This window comes from Anolis sagrei, chromosome 1, assembly GCF_037176765.1.
Source record: "Anolis sagrei isolate rAnoSag1 chromosome 1, rAnoSag1.mat, whole genome shotgun sequence".
Taxonomy (NCBI): domain Eukaryota; kingdom Metazoa; phylum Chordata; class Lepidosauria; order Squamata; family Dactyloidae; genus Anolis; species Anolis sagrei.
Window position 1 is genome coordinate 76535908 of NC_090021.1, and position 18389 is coordinate 76554296.

An 18389-nucleotide genomic window follows, 5' to 3' on the forward strand; every position below is an offset into this window, starting at 1 on the left:
TTCATGTGATATTCCTGCTCTTTTATTTATCTAAAGGAGGTTATATACCTAAAACTGCTTATCAGAAAGAGGTACTTAAAGGAATATTGCTAGAGAATAGTTTGTTTAATCCATTCCCAAAACCCACTTGTCTGAGAAGAGGGATAGTAATAGTGTAACAGCTGCGTGAGGACTTAACCCCAGCTGTATCACCACATATGAGGAGGGCTTTTACTTATTACACTATTATGGCAACCCTTGTGTGGACCACCACTTGTCTTATTTTATCAACATCACTTGTTGGCACCTTCTATTTGTCCTAATAGTTTCTGTGTGAAACCTGATAATCTCACAGCTAGACACCATTGGCACCATGTTAGAACTCAACCAATAGCATGATTGTAGCCTTCCTAGGAACACAGGTGGTTAATAAACAAATTAAACTTAAGTACAGTACAACCCTCATATCCATGGAGTGTTCCTGAGTTTACCGTAAAAATGGGGAAACCATGGATAATAGTGAATCCTATTGAAATCTTCCACTGGAAATTATTACAGAGTTTCACTGGAGGACTTAGAAAATTCCTAAAGAGATATCTTCTCTAGTGATTTGCTATGTCCTCCAGCAAGACTCTATGGTAACTTCCAGTGGAAGCATGCCATAGAATCACCTGGAAGACTTAGAAATGCCTACAGACAACATACTTTGTTGGATATTGATAGGTGAAACCATGGTCCTGAAGCCAGAGGTTTCCAATTGTACGTATGACATAAAGTTAACGATTACTTATTTGTCCCATCTAAATATTAGCACACTCTACTAACTCCTATTTCCTATTTCTGCACAAACACAGCAAAAGCTTACTAATCTGCTCCCTATCTTTCCCTCTGCCACTAATAAACTCAGATCTCATTCCCTTTGACTGTGATAAAACCTTTGAACATTCAGCCAATGACTAGTTTTCCCAAATCTTTCAACCTCTTCCCATAGATCACTTACTTTATCACATATTCTATATCTCACACATATAACCATTCTTTACCTTGATGTCTTGATTAAACACAACATTATTTTTCCCTTTCCCCACAAGTCCATAGCATTACATGTTTCTATGAAAATAAATAGACCGGCCAGGATGGAATGGTCCCAGGGCTGAAATTAACATGGGAAAGCTATAGTTTTGCCCTGCATCTTCAATAAGTGTAATATCATTGGCAGACACTTTTTAGTATGCCAGGATTTTGTACAGCCTCCATAAATAAAAGCAAATATATATATTAAAACTGAACAAGTCACTGAAAAAATGTCTCTCAGCTGCAATAATTTTTCTGAACCATATGACCTGACCTACTTCATGTAATACATGGGACAAAAGCAAAAATAAACAGCCTAAGAAAAGGTATGTGATCCATCAATAAGACAACCAACCCTATCTTAAGGTCCGACTACACTTCTGCTGCAATCAATAGATTCTTCTTTATATTAGAAAGCTGACTCTATTGTATTTTTCTTGTCAGTAAACGGAACATCACATAGGGAGGCAATGATTGCAATTAAACCATCCATTAGAAAACAAAATGGATTGTCCAAATGACTTTTAAATAAGATACAGAACATACAGTAAACATTCACCAACAGTATCAGCTGAAACCAGGGAGAAATGACTGAATTTGAAACCCATTCTTTCAAAATATAACTCTACATTGTCATTATGATGAAGAAATGCAATACACTAAGAAATGAAATAATTTGCCTCTTTTTAAATTAGGCATCTACATCAGATAAAGTTTCATTTCTTGGCAAAAATCCTTTAAATAATAAATTATTAAGACAACACAGAGACACAAAACAAGAAAAGAAAGCAAAACTAGAGCAAAACTTACTATATGAATTACTGAATTGTTAGATAAGTGTCTGGAAGAAGCCAAGCAGCTCACACTTTTTAAATACTATATTTAATTTGGTTCAAGTATAGTGTGCCAAAATGCACAGGAAATATACAACGAATCTGGAGTTCCTCTGACAAATGGTGAAAAGAAATACTTTTCTATAAATCAGCTCTCTGACTTGCACATCAACTACCTGCCCACAACTCCACAACTTTTTAAAAACTGTTATTGCTGGCAGGAACATTTTATAATTCTTTTTCATCTTCAAAATTCAAACAACATTTAGATTTTTATGGAGGATTAAGTTTTTAAATTAATAAAGGTACATTTTCTTTTAAATGAGTTTCTTGTCTGCACAAAAAATGACATTAAAATGTTCAATTATACTGCAATATTACGTTAAGTCATTCAAAAACAATTAAAAGTGTATCACTATAACCCAAAGCAAATGCTAATCCCAGGCACAGTAGACCTATTGAATTAACTCCTAAATGATACACCAACACTTATGTAATAGCCACAAATTCAATGGTTTTTTAAAGTTGGAATTAACTGATTTTCCTGATTTAGGAACAGGAGAAAACCATTACCTTCTGCTTGTATATTAAAATAAGCCATGGTTTTAATGCTCTGCACTCCTTTGTGCAGCCATCAGAACAGAAATATTATTTTTAATCATTCATGGAATGGAAGTTTACATGCCACAATATACCTTTATATCCTAGCCAAGAAATATTTATAATGTTTCAGATTGTTTGTGTTGACACAGATTTTGTATGTCATGATCAATATATTACTGAATTTTCTTTATTCTGAATTAGTTATCCTAATTAGCAAACCTGAGAGCTCTTGGTTTGCATGTTTAGCAGTGGCTAACCTGGCATGTTATGAAACTATCGTTTAAACAATACAGTTTAAATATTTGTGACTGTAGAAAAGGAGAAAAAGTGAAAGACAAAATTGCATCCTGTTCATCTACCAGGAAAGCATTGTTTCCCATTGGATCCAATATAAGCTGCACTTATTTCCAAGTTCATAAATATCTTTTACCCCCAAAAGGGAATAAATCTGTCATTTAGGAAAGAACAATACATTCTGTGGCAAACATGGGACTCCCAACTGTGTGTTGACCTTGTTGGGGGAAATGTAGTTGCTGAAAAGGGCTGAGAGAAGAATGTTTATTCCTTCTGCTGACTTCTAGTCTGTCCAGCAAAAACACTTTCCCAACTATAATTAATAACTTTTTTCCCACAGCAAAAAGCTCAGATAAGGTATAAACAGGCAGGAGGGGAAAGCTAAAAAAAATATTTGCAGGAGACAGCCTTGCAGACTTTTCTACCTCACCTGCCAACCTCTCACCAAATTGGTGTCCTTTCACCATGCCTTTCATTGGACCAAATTTGGCACCATGTCCTTTCTCTCCTGTTGCTCCATGTTTGGTACAACACAGTGCAGAAAAGCTGCTATTTCTACTTGACTTAGTATGTGTATGTATGAGAGAGAGAGAGAGAACACTGAGAATGCCTGCACACCGAGGACTGGATAAATACCTTTGAGAAAGGCATGCCAAGGACCACATGCCAACAGCTGCAGGAGTTTTGCCATGTTGTGCATGATCCATGATGTGCTTGCCTTGAGCCACAGGAGACCTCAGATTGAAAGCAGTTCCTGTTTCTCATTACTTAGACAAAACTGAGGAAAAATTACTTCATAGTAGAGGCACCATGTTAAGAAAACATCTCATCTGAGCCAGAGCTAATTTTTTTTTAAGGCATATTTAGTCACTGTTAAGCCTAAATCCAACATGGTGTCGGCACTGTAGAAATGGAAAGCTTGCTGCCACTCTGACCTCAAGGACTTCAAGCTTCCCCAAATCAATGGGGCTCCAGAGGAGATTCTGAGGATACAGAAGAGAATACAGTAGGAAAGAGGAATTATCATCACCCTGCTAGGTTTCACAGTTCCACCAACAGAAATCTAGAATTGAATCTTGTTCAAAGTAACAAGTCTTCAAAGGCAGTTTGTTACTGCGATAGTTACAATTTTAAAACTAACTTGTTCTCAAAAGTATCATAACAATTTTAAAACAAACTTGTTCTCAAAAGTATCATAAATGGTTTTCACAACCAATCCCTGCTAAAGACCTGTGCTTAAAAGTACACTCTCCTCCTCCAATGCACCTCAATGTTTACAGCAGACGTGAAATCACAACATGATTGTGCTTGAATCATATATTCTTTGTCTTCCTATTAGCAAGAGAATATCCTTGTATCTGTAACTCTAACTTTTAAACTTGCAACTGTACTGCAGAAATAGTGATTATTCCTCATGAACACACAATACTAATATAATGTTGTCATAAGTTAATTAATAGAAAAAATAACTGCACATAACTCATTATCTATAACTGAATTCTTCAAAATTGTTTTCACTCCTTATTACAAGATAACATGGCCTCCCAATATCTGCGTCAAGATCTTATATATTTTTAGGTTAGTAGCTATACTGGACATGACATTGAGGTTACATTGGATCCCATACCTGCATAGACAATGGGAACCAAGTCCTCAAGCATACTTATCATGCCAATCAGCTTCCACCCACATATCCAGTCAAAAGTGAAAGGAATTCTGTGTACTGGTTACAATGGAAACTTAAACTGATGTACAACTCTATATTCACTGGGCTTAGCATAACAGCACCCCATGAAAATGAAAAGATCTGAATAAATAATTTCCTTTTTTTAAAAAAAAAACTTCATGGAGGACAACTCTCTAAGAATTTATAAATCTCCCACCCTTCTATGGTTGACTTCCTGATGGAAGCTGACCACAGAATCACACTGCAAAAGTCAAAACCTGTAAATATGAAGGGCCGATTGGAATCAGTATTTTGCCTAGTGTCTCAATGTAGTTCCATACATGATTAACACTCACAGCCAAATGCAAATGCAGTATGTGTTGTTTACAAACATTTCACATGAATGTTTCATATGGATAGCCAAGGATGAACATGGTCCCCTTACGTATGTAACAGTTTGTATGAAACATATTGAAATATCTTTCTCATTTTCCTACTATCCTGATCTCTCTTTCTCAACCATTGATGTTATAAATACCAGCAAAGACATCAAGGCCCTTCTCGGGGTTCTTGGCTTAGTTCTCTAATGTCATGTAGATAGGCTGCAACCAGACACCTGGCTAGTAAAAAGGCACCGAGTGACCTTTTTTGAATGCACCACCAATTAAAATGAATCACCTTGACAAAATAGACTTTAAATGATACCATGTTATTGTAGAATGGCCGAGCAATTTCTGAATCTTTCACTAAAAACAAAAAGACAAAGGAAATAAACAACAACAAACAAACAAACAAATGAAATAAAACAAAGGTAGCTATGCTGGTTCACAAGGAAAAAATAACATCAAAATCCATGACTGGAGGAACAGCTTTATTTGGACTGAGGAAAATACAACAAAATGTGTGCCATCCCTGAAGTTCCTCAGAACTTTTCAGGCCAGTTAATAGAGAGGCAGGGGTTGGCAAAAGAAACAGAAGAGTCCAAAGATTGTATCAGACGTTTGTAGCCATGATGTCTTTAGTCAAATTCATTCCAAAGATGGAGGCTAAAGACTGAATAAATCACTCAAAAGGTGAAAGTATCGACTTATAACTAGTGATATACAGTATGCTTAAACAAATTAACCAATGCTCCTAAAATGGAGGGGATAGTAACACACAGCTCTGCCCATATTAAGCAAGATATGCAAAGAAAAAAATTCTAAATACAAGGCAACCCGTATCCACAGGACCAGTATCTGTGCTTTCATTTATCACTGACGGGCAACAGAGATCCTCCCTAGGCATTTTTAGACCCTCCAGAGCAAGTCAATGGTTTTATTGCACTGGGTGTTTTATTCACTTCAATACAGTTTACTACTGCCTATGGTTTCGCACCCACCCTGCCCTTTCCTCCCCTTCCTCTTTCGGTTTAGCCTTGGTCAGGATGACATGGTGGACAGGAGAGAAAAAGTGTATCCATTAGACCCCGAATTGCCTATTCCTAATATAGAATCCTAGAGCTGGAAGATACCCCCGGGGCCATCTAGTCAAGCCCCCTGCCATGCAAGAAGGGACAGAGGGAGGGAGGGAGGGAGGGAGGGGGGGAGGGAGGGAAGGAAGGAAGGAAGGAAGGACAGAAAGGATGGTAAGAGCGAGGAGGGCCTTGGAAAAGAACCCAAGGGGTGGCATCCGGCCCTCAGGCCTCGGTTTACCCATACCTGCACTACAGCATACTTATAGACAATTTCATCCACAATGAACTAGTTTCCTGGACAAGAGTGATCCCAAAGATTTAGCTGGAAAAACCTACAATAATAGGAACAATTACATCACCATTGAAACTTTAATCCCAACTTCTTGATGGGTGCTTTCAAGTCATTTCTAATTTACAGCGATCCTAAGGTGAACCTATGATGAGTATTTTCTTGTCAAGGTTGGTTTGATGGGGAAGGGGTTGAGTTGCTTTCTCCTGAGGCTGAAATAGTGTGGCTTACCCAAGGTGAGTTTCCATTAAATTAAAACTCTGATCTCCCAGGGTCCAAACCCAACACACAAACCACTGTACTACCATGGCTCCTTCCCTAAGGAATATTGTGTATCTATGGGTACATGTACATCAGGCATGGGCAAATTTCGGCCTTCCAAAACTTCTAACAGTCTGCTCAATGCACTTTGACATAATTTTGACAGTCATGTCTTAATGTGATGGAATCCTGGGAGCTGCAGTCCCACAATATCCTTCACCTTCTCTGCCAAAGAATGCTGGGCCTCACAGAACTGCAAATCCCAGGATTCCACAACAATGAGCTATGGCAATGAAAGTGGTACAAACTGCATTAATTCTACAAAGTAGATGCATCCTGGGTGGCTTTGGAAGAGTGTCTTGAATCAACATTTTATGATTATGCTGAAAGCCAACTCTCGGGTTCTTAACCTTCCTATTGCCATGGCCCCTTAATATAGTTCCTCAGTTCCTCCCCAAACAGAAAATTATTTTCGTTGCTACTTCATAACTGTAATTTTGCGACTGTTATGAATTGTAATGTAAATATCTGATATGCAGGATGTATTTTCATTCACTGGAGGACCAAATCTGGCACAAATATGCGATACTCCCAAATTTGAATACTGATGGGGTTGGGGGGGATTGATTTTGTCACTTGGGAGTTGTAGTTGCTGGGATTTATAGTTCACCTACACTCAAAGAGCATTCTGAACTCCACCAATGATGGAATTGAACCAAACTTGGCACACAGAACTCCCATGACCAGCAGAAAATACTAGAAGAGTTTGGTGGGCATTGACCTTGAGTGTTGGAATTGGAGTTCACCTACATCCAGAGAGCACTGTGGACTCAAGCAATGATAGATCTGGACCAAACTTGACACGAATACTGAAAATGTTCAAATGTGAATACTGGTGGAATTTGAGGGAAATAGACTTGACATTTGAGAGTTGTAGTTGTTGGGATTTATAGTTCACCTACAATCAAAGAGCATTCTGAACCTCACCAAAAATAGAATTGGGCCAAACTTCCCACACTGAACCTCCATGACCAACAGAAAATACGGTGTTTTCTGATGGTATTTGGTGACTCCTCTGACACCTCCTCGTGATCCCCCCCCCCCACACACACACTGGGGGTCCCAACCCCTACGTTGAGAAACACTGATGATACATGGAGATTGTACAAATTGCACAGTTTGACACCACATGGCTCAATTATTTGGAATCAGGGGAGTTGTACTTTGGTAGGGAAGACAAAGGGCCTTTTAAAACTGTAACTTCCCGGATTCCATAGGAACTAAGTGGGGTGAAGAGTGCAGATGTTGTCCCAGACTCCCAGGTAGGGCTCTTTGCACCCCTTTCCCCATTTTCAAGGTATCCTATTTGGGAAGCTAACAACCACAAAGGGAACCCTCAGCAGGGCTTTCTGTGGGAGGAGGCCTGCTTTCCCATCTCTCCCTTCCCTTCCTCTCCAGAACCACGTTTCCCCTCGCAGCCCCTCCTCTGCTCTGCTCTCCTCGTGCGTCCTCTCTCTCCCCCCCCCTCTCTCTCTCTCTTTCTCAGGCGCGCTCCCCACCAAGCCCTCGGCCCACCCGGGGCCTTCCCTCCGCCTTGGCCAAGGTCGCTTGGGGCGCAGAGGAGAGGGCAAGCACTCCAAGCACGCGCCTGGCAGCCCCGGGAAGGGAAGGGAGAGGCAAGCCAGGGGATGGAGGAAGAGGCGGGAGAGGACTTACCAGGTTAATGAACGTCAGGAATTTCCAGCTGCCTCCGTAGGTCTGGTGCGCGGGCATGTCAATGGCCTTGTAATTGCACAGGATGGAGAAGTACGAGAGGAGGATGGCCACGCGCAGCACCTGGCAGGGAACCAGCGCCATGGTCTCCCCACCACGCCTCTCTCTCTCTCTCTCTCTCTCTCTCTCTCTCAATCTCTCTCTCTCTCTCTCTTTTGGGGGGAGGGGGGGCAGTTGAAGGCCTCAGCTCCGAAGGAACCCGGTAGCAGAGAGGCAGCGGGCGCGCGCTTGGGCGCCTTCCCATATGTGTGTGTGTATGTTTGGAGGAGGCTCGGGGGCGCGCGCGAGCGTGCGACCTCCCCGCGCGCCTGGAGCCGGCTCGTGGCCGCCGCTTGCGCGCGCCTGAGCCTAGCTCATCAAGCAGCAGAGAGCAAGGCTAGGCTACAAGAACATAGATCGACAGAGGTGTATACAAGCAAACCCCCAGTTGTGAATATGATAGGGTTTGTTCTTAAGTTTGTTCTTCAGTTACATTTGGATGTAAGTAGGAACAGGTAATATTTTGAAGTGTAACTCCAGCCAAATATAGATATTCTTAAGCTTTCGTTCAGTCGTTTCCAACTCTTCTTTGACTTCATGGACCAGTCCACGCCAGAGCTCCCTGTCGGTCGTCACCACCCCCAGCTCCTTCAAGGTAAATCCAGTCACTTCAAGGATACCATCCATCCATCTTGCCCTTGGTTGGCCCCTCTTCCTTTTTCCTTCCATTTTCCCCAGCATCATACTCATCTCTAAGTTTTCCTGTCTTCTCATGATGTGGCAAAGTATTTCATCTTGGCCTCTACTATCCTTCCCTCCAATGAGCAGTTGGGATTTATTTCCTGAAGAATGGACTGGTTGGATCTTCTCTCTGTCCAAGGCACTCTCAGAACTTTCCTCCAACACCACAATTCAAAAGCATTTATCTTCCTTTGCTCAGCCTTCCTTGTGGTCTAGCTCTCACATCCGTAGGTGACTACGGGGAATACCATTGCTTTGACTATGTGGATCTTTGTTGCCAGTGTGATGTCTCTACTCTTCACTATTTTCTCAAGATTGGTCATTGCTCTCCTCCCAAGAAGTAAGCGTCTCCTGATTTCCTGGTTGCAGTCTGCGTCTGCAGTAATCTTTAGAGCAGGGGTCCTCAAACTATGACCCGAGGGCCGGATACAGCTCTCCAAAGTCATTTACCCGTCCCTCGCTCAGGCTCAGCCTAAGTCTGAAAAGACTTGAAAGCACACAACAACAACCTTATTTCATCAGCCAAAAGCAGCCCACACTTCTCATTGAAATACTAATAAGTTTATATTTGTTATAATTGTTCTTTATTTCAATTATTGTATTTTTTTTAGTGTTTTTTGCACTACAAATAAGATATGTGCAGTGTGCATAGGAATTCATTCATGTTTTTTTCAAATTATAACCCGGCCCTCCAGCAGTTTGAGGAACTGTTTAAACAGTTTGGCCCTCTGTTTAAAAGGTTTGAGGACCCCTGCTTTAGAGCATAGGGAAGGGTGAACAACCCTGTGGTGGTTGTTTTGCTGTCTGTGCAAAACATACCTCACATTAGTCTTCATCCCTGTGGATTTTGAAAAATTTGCTTATGGAAACAAAGGTTGTCTTTGAGTTTCTGTGAGGTTTTTTCGGGTTATATGGCCATGTTCTAGAAGCATTCTCTCCTGACATTTTGCCTGCATCTATGGCGAGCATCCTCAGAGGATGCTTGCCATAGATGCAGGTGAAACATTAGAAGCGAATGCTTCTAGAACATGGCCATATAGCCTGAAAAACCTACAGCAATCCATGTCATTGTAGTTTTCTTTTTTTAGTGAGCATTCTGCTATCCAGTCAGAGCTTCCCTATGAGCCTAGTTTTCTGTGTGAGTTTTCCTGAAGGTTGCTTTCACTTTCATGCCGCAGGAGGGAGAAAAGGAGACCAGGAAGTTTAGTCCCCAGACAATTGGACTGTCACTCTATACTCTGCCTCCCCTCTCTCTGTAAATATCCTGAATTGGGAGGGGGCATAGAGGAGATACACTCCCTGTTTGTGTAATAAGGACTTCCGGGTCTTCCAAGTCTTGACAGCCACCTGACAGTTGGTAATAATTGCTGGCGAAGGAGCAGAGCGTGGATTCACATCAATGCGCCCTTCTTTGCTGCCCCCTTCCCTCTCGCCCACCACAGCTTAGGAACCAGTTCATGCATTTTTTAAAACCAAGTGCTCTTGTGTGGAGAATAAATGCCAACTGGAAAAAAAAACAACCTTGGAATGAGGGGAGCTCTGTAAATGTTTTCCAGGCAAGGAAAGAGGAAATAAAAGGCAGCCTTTATTTCCTTCTTTATAAATCTTTCAGTACCCAGCATATTCTTGGTGCTCTACGCAGGTGGGTTGGATTTATTCCAGGACTGTGTTTTGGTGGTGAAGAAAGACAGGCAGATCCTTCCAAGTCAGAGCAGCATATTTCCCCAGTGCCTGGCTTGCTTCACAGCTACCAGGCCCCTCCTTCTGCCACCACTGATGTTGACGTAGTTATGCTATGGCAGCACAGCAACAAGATTCCAGTCAGTGTGACACAGATTGAGTATCCCAGGTCTGAAATGCTTGGGATCAGAAGTGTTTTGGATTTCAGATTTTTTAAAGGATTTTGGAATACCGGTATTATTATTATTACTATTATTATTATTATTATTATTATTATTATGTTTATTAGGTTTATTTATACCCTACTTTATCTCTCCCAAAAGAGACCCAAAGCAGCTGATATTAAAAGTGTTACCACACAATTTAAAATATATGAATATGTAAACATTAAAACAAAATTAAACATAAAACTATTTTTAAAAATCACAGTTAAAATCCATTCAAATATATTCAGAGCTAAAAACCATAGCATCTATCTATTTATCTCTCTCTCTCTATCTATCTATTTAAGAGAGAGACTTTGAGACAGAGACACAGAGAGTGATGTCTTGGAGATGTCTTGGAGATGGGACCTAAGTCTAAACACAAAAGTCATTTATGTTTCATAGACTTCTTATGCACATAGCCTGAAGGTAATTTTATATAATGTTTTTAAATAAATTTGAACATGAAGGTTTGTGTATACTGAACCATCAGAAAGCAAAGGTGTTACTATCTCACCACCCATATGGATAATTTTAGGTTTTAGATTATTTTCAGTGAAATGATCTGGTTGGGAGATTTCAGTGGGGTAATGGACTCAAAATTGGATAGAAATTCTAAAAGACACAAAGGAAGGGAGGCTTTCAGGGTCGTTGAATGGGGAGTTACAACAATGGCAACTTTATGATATTTGGAGATTATGCATTTTTGGAAGAAGGGATTATACATATTATTCTCACAAATTTGGTACATCATCCAGAATTGCTTATATCTTTGTAACAAAAGGTTTGGTCATAAATACCAACGATGATTGGTTACTGTATAAATAGAATGTTGGACTAAATAGATCTTTCTTCTGGACCAACATAGCTATTGTACACTAAATATTGAATTTAGGCGCATGTGAAGTGACATAGGAAAGTTTCTTCTCTCATTCAGCATAGAAAGGGATTCCTGTTAATTTTATTTGGATTTATCTAAATACTTTTACAAAAGAATTTTTAACCAAAACAATGAATTACAAGTTTTACAAATGGCTCAGATGAAATACTAAAACTATAACTTGGGATCTTGTAAACAAATACTGGAAACTTGAGTAAGAAAAATATTTGGATGACATGTCATAAAACTAAAGGAAGAGACAGCTTAGTGAGAGTCTCACTAGGAATCCCATAACAGCAAACATTCCACAAATAGGTCAGCTGCTTATGCATTGCCCAAGATAGAAAAGGAAATGCATCACCAAGAAATGAGAAAAGAGGGCAGAATTGTATACACTAATTCATATGTACAGCACCAATTTAGAAATAATTACCGTAATTGAAATAGAAATTTCAACCCATAGCAAGAACTATGGCCAGACAATCCTTTTCTCTGCTCAGTTTTCACCACAAGTGCTGCCAACTTCAAGGGCCGTTCTTCCCTTAGACACACAGAGAGCTTTTCAATGAAGACGTCTTCAAATGTAAGACTTTCAGAGGATTCAATAAATGGTGAGGTTTACAGAGGCAAACTGAGTAATGCAAAAATGTTATCTCCCATTGTACTAATAAAAATACTGGCATCTCAGGAGATTAATCTTTTTTTTCTGAAAATAACTTGCACACAGAAATTTTAATAAATTTTCATAAATGTGGGGAAAGCACCTATTGGGAATAAAATTTGTTGAAGATGTCTGTAAGATTTGTCAATACGGACTACTGCAATTATAACTTGATAGGCTTGGATTATAATTTTGAACTGCATGGTTTAAATTATTGGTTCTAATGTTGAAATGTTTTTAACTTTTCTGGTTTTGAATGTATATGTTTACTTTATTCTATGTATGCTTTTGTGGCATTGAATTGTTGCCTACTTGTAAGCCACTCTGAGTCCCCTTCAAGGTGCAAAGGGCGGGGTATGAATGCAGTAAATAAATAAATAAACCTTACATGATTCAAAACCATGGCTATGTTTGTCTGGATCAGTATGCAAAGGCATATTTTAGCACTTTTGAGGCTAACTGAAAGAAAAGGGTTGTAGCATAAGTTTTCATACAAGTCAGCTTAGTTAGATACATAGATTGAAATTCCTAGAAACAAACCTTTATAGTTTTGAATGTGCTAGTCAAATATGTGAATAGCAACAGAAATGCAAAACTTGTGACTATGGTTATTGGGGGACAAAGGAGAGGAACAATATTGCCTGAAGTCAACATGAGTAGATAGCCATATGAATGGGAGAATTATTGGAATGTAGTATGATGCTGGCTGGGAACCAGAAAAAGATGCAATAAACTGGCTAGGAGCCTGGAATATTAACTAGTACTATCTATATGTTAACTGTGTAGTGTGCCAGGAAACCATTGCCTCTATTCGATGGCTTATGCTGCGACTCTCTTTCTTTCAGTTAAATTTATCCTTTTCATACATCTTATGGCACAGTGTTCTACAGTTTCACTCTATACTATGTGAAGAAGCACTTCCTTTTATTTGACCTGGTTTTTCCAACATTCAGTATCATATGGATGAACATGGGTTCTCCTATTGCGAGACAGGAAGAAGGTTTTTTTTTTCCCCAATCAACATTTTCCACTTAATTCATAATTTCATAAACCTCTCCCTCCTCTTGCAGCCATTAATCTGAGATAAAAATTTCATAGGACCAATGTAAGACACTAAACCTATTTTGGGCATAGCTTTCAGCACCTTGGATAGTTTTTGTAAAACCTGGATTGCTTCATAAAACCCAGCAGAGATTCACCACCCTGGAACAATAAATCTGCCACCTGTCTATGGTCAACATATTAAACAATGTGTCACTGGCAAATTGGCCACCTTATTACTTAGCCCTAACTACAGATGATATATGAATAAGTTTAGAAAACACCAGTCCTAATACCACTAAAAAGGGGATCCACATTTCAATCTACATTGTAATAACTTATAATATATTTCTGGTGTTTCCTGCACAGTTATAGCACTATGATTCCACTTTAACTGACAGGTTCCATATATGTAAGTTTGGGATTTGCGTGAACATATTCCATGGATCTTTGCTTCCACATAGCATTTCCCCATCCCATTCAGGGAGAATGCTGTATGCGTGTATTTGCTAGTTTCTATGTTTCAGATGTATAGGGTTCCATTCACATTACACAATTAAAGTGTTTTGATTTGCCCTATGTCTTCAGGGAAGATTTCCCCCGTATCCTCAATTAAGATAACTGAAGAGAATTTAGTGATTTTTGTCAACAGTTTCCTTGTCCTTCTTCATAGCTCCTTTAACTTATTTTTTATTGAGAGGTCTTGCTTCCTTCCAATATGCCTTCCAGATCCTGATGTACAGTACACACACATACACACACACACAGAGAGAGAGAGAGAGAGAGAAAGAGATGGTCTTGAGGCACAATAAATGCATGTTTATTTTAAAATAATATTTTATATATTCTTTAAATTTTGGATATCAACTTTATTTTGTATGATGTTATCTCAATGTTATGTTTGGAGCTTTGCTTCTGTTCATACAATTTAAAGGTGTGATCTAGTTCAACTAAAGAAGGTGATGTTTTCATTGGTTCGCTGTCACTGACATGGATTATTTCTTTGAAATATCTGTGTCTGTGTAGAAGCAATTGACTGGTGGGGTTTGCTTTAAAACACACTCCGGAGAATAGAGATCTCATGTACTGCTTCATTAACTTTCAGTATCTGTTTCACACAGCATTGTATCAAAGTGTGAAGAATAGTGTAGATTTTTTTTAAAAATAGATCAAGTGACAAACACAGGTTCCAACTAAATGTGTGGTCAAGTTGCAAAAAGATAACATAGCCATATCTTGCGGGCCAATTCTAAATAGGTGCCTACAAATAGTCTGTGAGTCAGATGGCCGTCTTGGTAAGTGGAATCCTTGCATCCAAGAGAAAGTGCAACTAAATAGCTTTTACAAATCTATAATCTAATTATTCAGGATCCTGGTTGCCTGATCTAATGGAGCAATACAGTTGCCAAAAACATGAGCCTTCTATTAAAGGATTTATGTATACCCTTCATGCATTATTTTTACTGAAATAATTGTCCAGCCATTCTGGAATGAGATAGAAGCAAAGCTCTAAGAATGGTTTTATGCCTTATATGTGTGCGTGCATGTGTATGCACATGTGTGTGTGTGTGTGTTATATCTATTTGGTTTGTACTGTAGAGAAGGGATTGGATGCAGTTACATTACATCTACAGAAGAAAACAAATACAAATGTGATAAAACTTTAATGAGGACTTATTTGCATTGCTGGCATTGGTTAGTAACATAGTTGTCACAGGATTTCTTTTTGTGTGAATCTTCATTGTAAAATGAAGTTTGCAGTTTGATACCACATTAACTGCCATGGCTCAGTCTATAGCAACTTGGGATTTGTGGTTTGGTGAGGCACCAGAACTATTTGGCAGAGAAGGCTCCTGTGAAACTAAAACTCTCATGATTCCATTGCATTGAGCTTTTGCAGTTAGTGGTGTCAGACTGCATTAATTCTACAGTGTAGATGCATCCTTAGTCACTATTTTTAAATTACAGTTCAGTACTACAAAACTGTACATCTTGGGCATGCTCACATTTTCCTAAGATTTGGGTAAAGTATAATAATAAAGTTACTCATATTACTATGTGTGTCAAGGGTGGGCAAGCTTCTCATGTGTGGGAACCTGTTTTCCCTATTGAGAACCTGCAGTGCCCTATCCCATCCTCAAATCTTGAAAGTTGCAACCAGGACCACGTTCTGTTTGAGAAATTATAAATGTCATTCAGGTCTAACTAGCTTGTATAAATGGACCTCAGGTGTGACCTCCATCTCTTTATTATTTGGGGTGGAGGGGATTAGAATGTTTTGCTTGTTTTGTTTTGATGGTTTGTTTGTTTTTTAATTGTTGGGCTTCCAGAGTAGCAACTTAACATTTTTAGGTATCACAATTTTCTGAATGTTAGAAGCAACACACACAAACATTACTCATATTTATTCACAAAATTTTAAATAAATGCAGTTAAAGAATATATAATAATATATAAATTAAAACACACAAACATTATTATTTAAATGCAATTAAACCATCCAGTGAACAATTAAAGCATACAAAACTACATGGATCCTTATAGTCTATTCCTAAAATCTGTCAGAACAGATTTGTTCCGAATTGTTTCCTATTTGGAAATGGAAGGACAGCAAAAGGTGAGTTATGCTAACTTCTTCAGGGAGGGAGTCCCAAAACCATGGAGAAATTCCTATCCAGGATTTCCACCAGACAGTGAAGCTGAGAGAACGCCGTCCTTGTGTAGGCATATATGATCGTTCAGACAGCCTAGTCTGGGGGCAGTAGAAGGCTTTATAGGTCATAATCAATCTCTTGTATTGTGCTTGGAGGTGGACCTGTGGAATGACTGTAATAAAGGAGTCATATACTCCCTATAACTTGCTTCAGTCAATAATCTGGCTGTGGCTCTTTGGGCCAACTGAGACTTCAAACAATATTTACCCAGCTCCAGTTATAGGAAGAAATTATTTAAATAGATGCTACATTAAAAAAAATCCTTGTGCAACAATCTGTATTTTCTGTAGTTCCTAGACTGCGATTCTTGATTTTCTCTGGCAGAGAGGAGAATATTATGAGAAGTTTTAATGTCTTTTTATTAATGCTTCGTTATAATGGATTTCAGTGTCAGTTTCTATTTGTGTTCATATAGAACAAACTAGTGGACTCCTTCACTCCTTCCTTCCATCCCTCCCTTATCTGTTGTATTTTGTCATCAGAAACTTGGTCATTTTATATTCCAGTGTCACTCTCCGCAGAGGGTTGATGACAACCTATCATCTGCTCACAGAATGTGTGAACTGCCAAGCATAAGAATTAATCCCAGAGGACTATATATTTAAGTACTGCTTTTAGAAGAAAATCCTGACATTGTGAGTCATTTCAGACCTTTCTGTGACCTATTGTTTAAGCAAGACTCAAGCCTTTCTGTATCAGCATGACTAACGTCTAGTGATGAGAAATGTGGGACCCAGAGGTAAATGTGGGAAGAGTGCTGGGAGGAAGCTAAATACAGACCTCCTAGCAAACACTTCAAGACAAAGAAGATGCTGTGAATAAAAAATTTAAAACATAATAGATTTCACAATTAAGTCACAGGCTGTTGGGGTCACTGGGCACCAAAAGTCCTTGGAGAACAATGGTTGTCAAGACCTTGTCAAGTTCACTGATGGTCACACCGGACCCTGTGCTTGAAGGATGTGTTGCAACTGGCAGCACAAGGTGGTGGATGCAGAACAATAAAAAACACTGCTTGGCAAAGAAACAAGAACAGAAGCAGGGCTTATGAGTTTGATCAAGTGTGGTCAATCCAGAAGCTTTTTTCTGCAAGCCATCTACAGACTCTTCTGTTTTATATCCCCATTTCCTTCTATACTTGAAGCCTGACTGGAGCATGAAATCACAGGTAAGTCACATGGGATGGTGAGATACACAATACTAACAAGGCTGAATCCTCCTCCCACTGTAGCACCCTGTGCACCTCCTTTTTTAGTCCTCCACACTAAGGTCTTTCAGCAAAGCCTTGTTATTGAAAGCCTTGTATTCTCAGTGATGGGTACTTAGTTGTGGAAATCTCTCAGCAGTGCATATGAAACCTTCCATTGATCAGAAAGACAAGGCGCTTCTTGCTTTTGGGAGTGGATTAAAGATAAGAAATTCCAAACCTTTTCTCCTCACAGAGTGAAGATCTATATTAATTTATTCTGTTAGACAGACAAAGATACTTTTGTTTTTACATTATATTGTTTTATTGATTTGTATGCAACCCATCCTGGGATCACAAGCTAAAATGTGGGCTATAAATTTAAATGATAAATAATGGAATAGAATCATGTTTCTGTATGAATAGTGAAAGGTAAAGTGAGGATAACTACCTGAAATGTATCTCCTCTCTCAGCACTGTGTTGCCATGCTGGATCTGCAGCAGCCATTGCACCAAAAATTAGAAACATTATTTTTAGACTGCAACTCCCAGAATCTAGCTAGCCACTGGTTTTTGTAGTTAAAAATAACTTTCCACTTATTGTTGCTTTGGTTTCACCCATAACCTTTCTTCAAAAATTCCTTTCCCGGACTCTAGAAGACAAGGATACTCTCAGCAGTACTAGAAATAGTAGAAGGTAACGGGTTTTGTGTGTGTGTGTGTGTGTATCAGGAGTGACTTGAGAAACTGCAAGTCAACTCTGGTGTGAGAAAATTGGCCATCTGCAAGGATGTTGCCCAGGGGAGGACCAGATGTTTACCATCCTGTGGGGGGTTTCTCTCATATCCTCGCATGAGAAGCTGGAGCTGACACACGGGTGCTTACCCTGCTCCCTGGATTCAAACCACTGACCTTTCAGTCAGCAGTCCTGTTGGCACAAGAGTTTAACACATTGCACTACCAGGGGCTCTGAAGGCAAGATAAAGAGCCAGGAGACAGGGGGAAAACAGAAGAGAGAGAAATTATAGCATTGCTCCCCAATGATTTTGGCTCAGGTGAAATTTTCCTCTAGTTCT

The 18389-nt window shown here is 39.3% G+C and overlaps 1 protein-coding gene across 1 annotated transcript in view; it reads right to left on the reverse strand.

Annotated features, from left to right (window-relative positions):
• AIG1 (androgen induced 1) overlaps positions 1-8517 on the reverse strand; it is a 113711-nt gene extending 105194 nt beyond the window's left edge. The window contains exon 1 of the mRNA XM_060753487.2: positions 8172-8517. Coding sequence (XP_060609470.2) covers positions 8172-8312 — 141 coding nt within the window. The 5' untranslated portion in view covers positions 8313-8517. The remainder of the gene's footprint in view (positions 1-8171) is intronic.
• Between the last annotated feature and the right edge of the window lie 9872 nt (positions 8518-18389).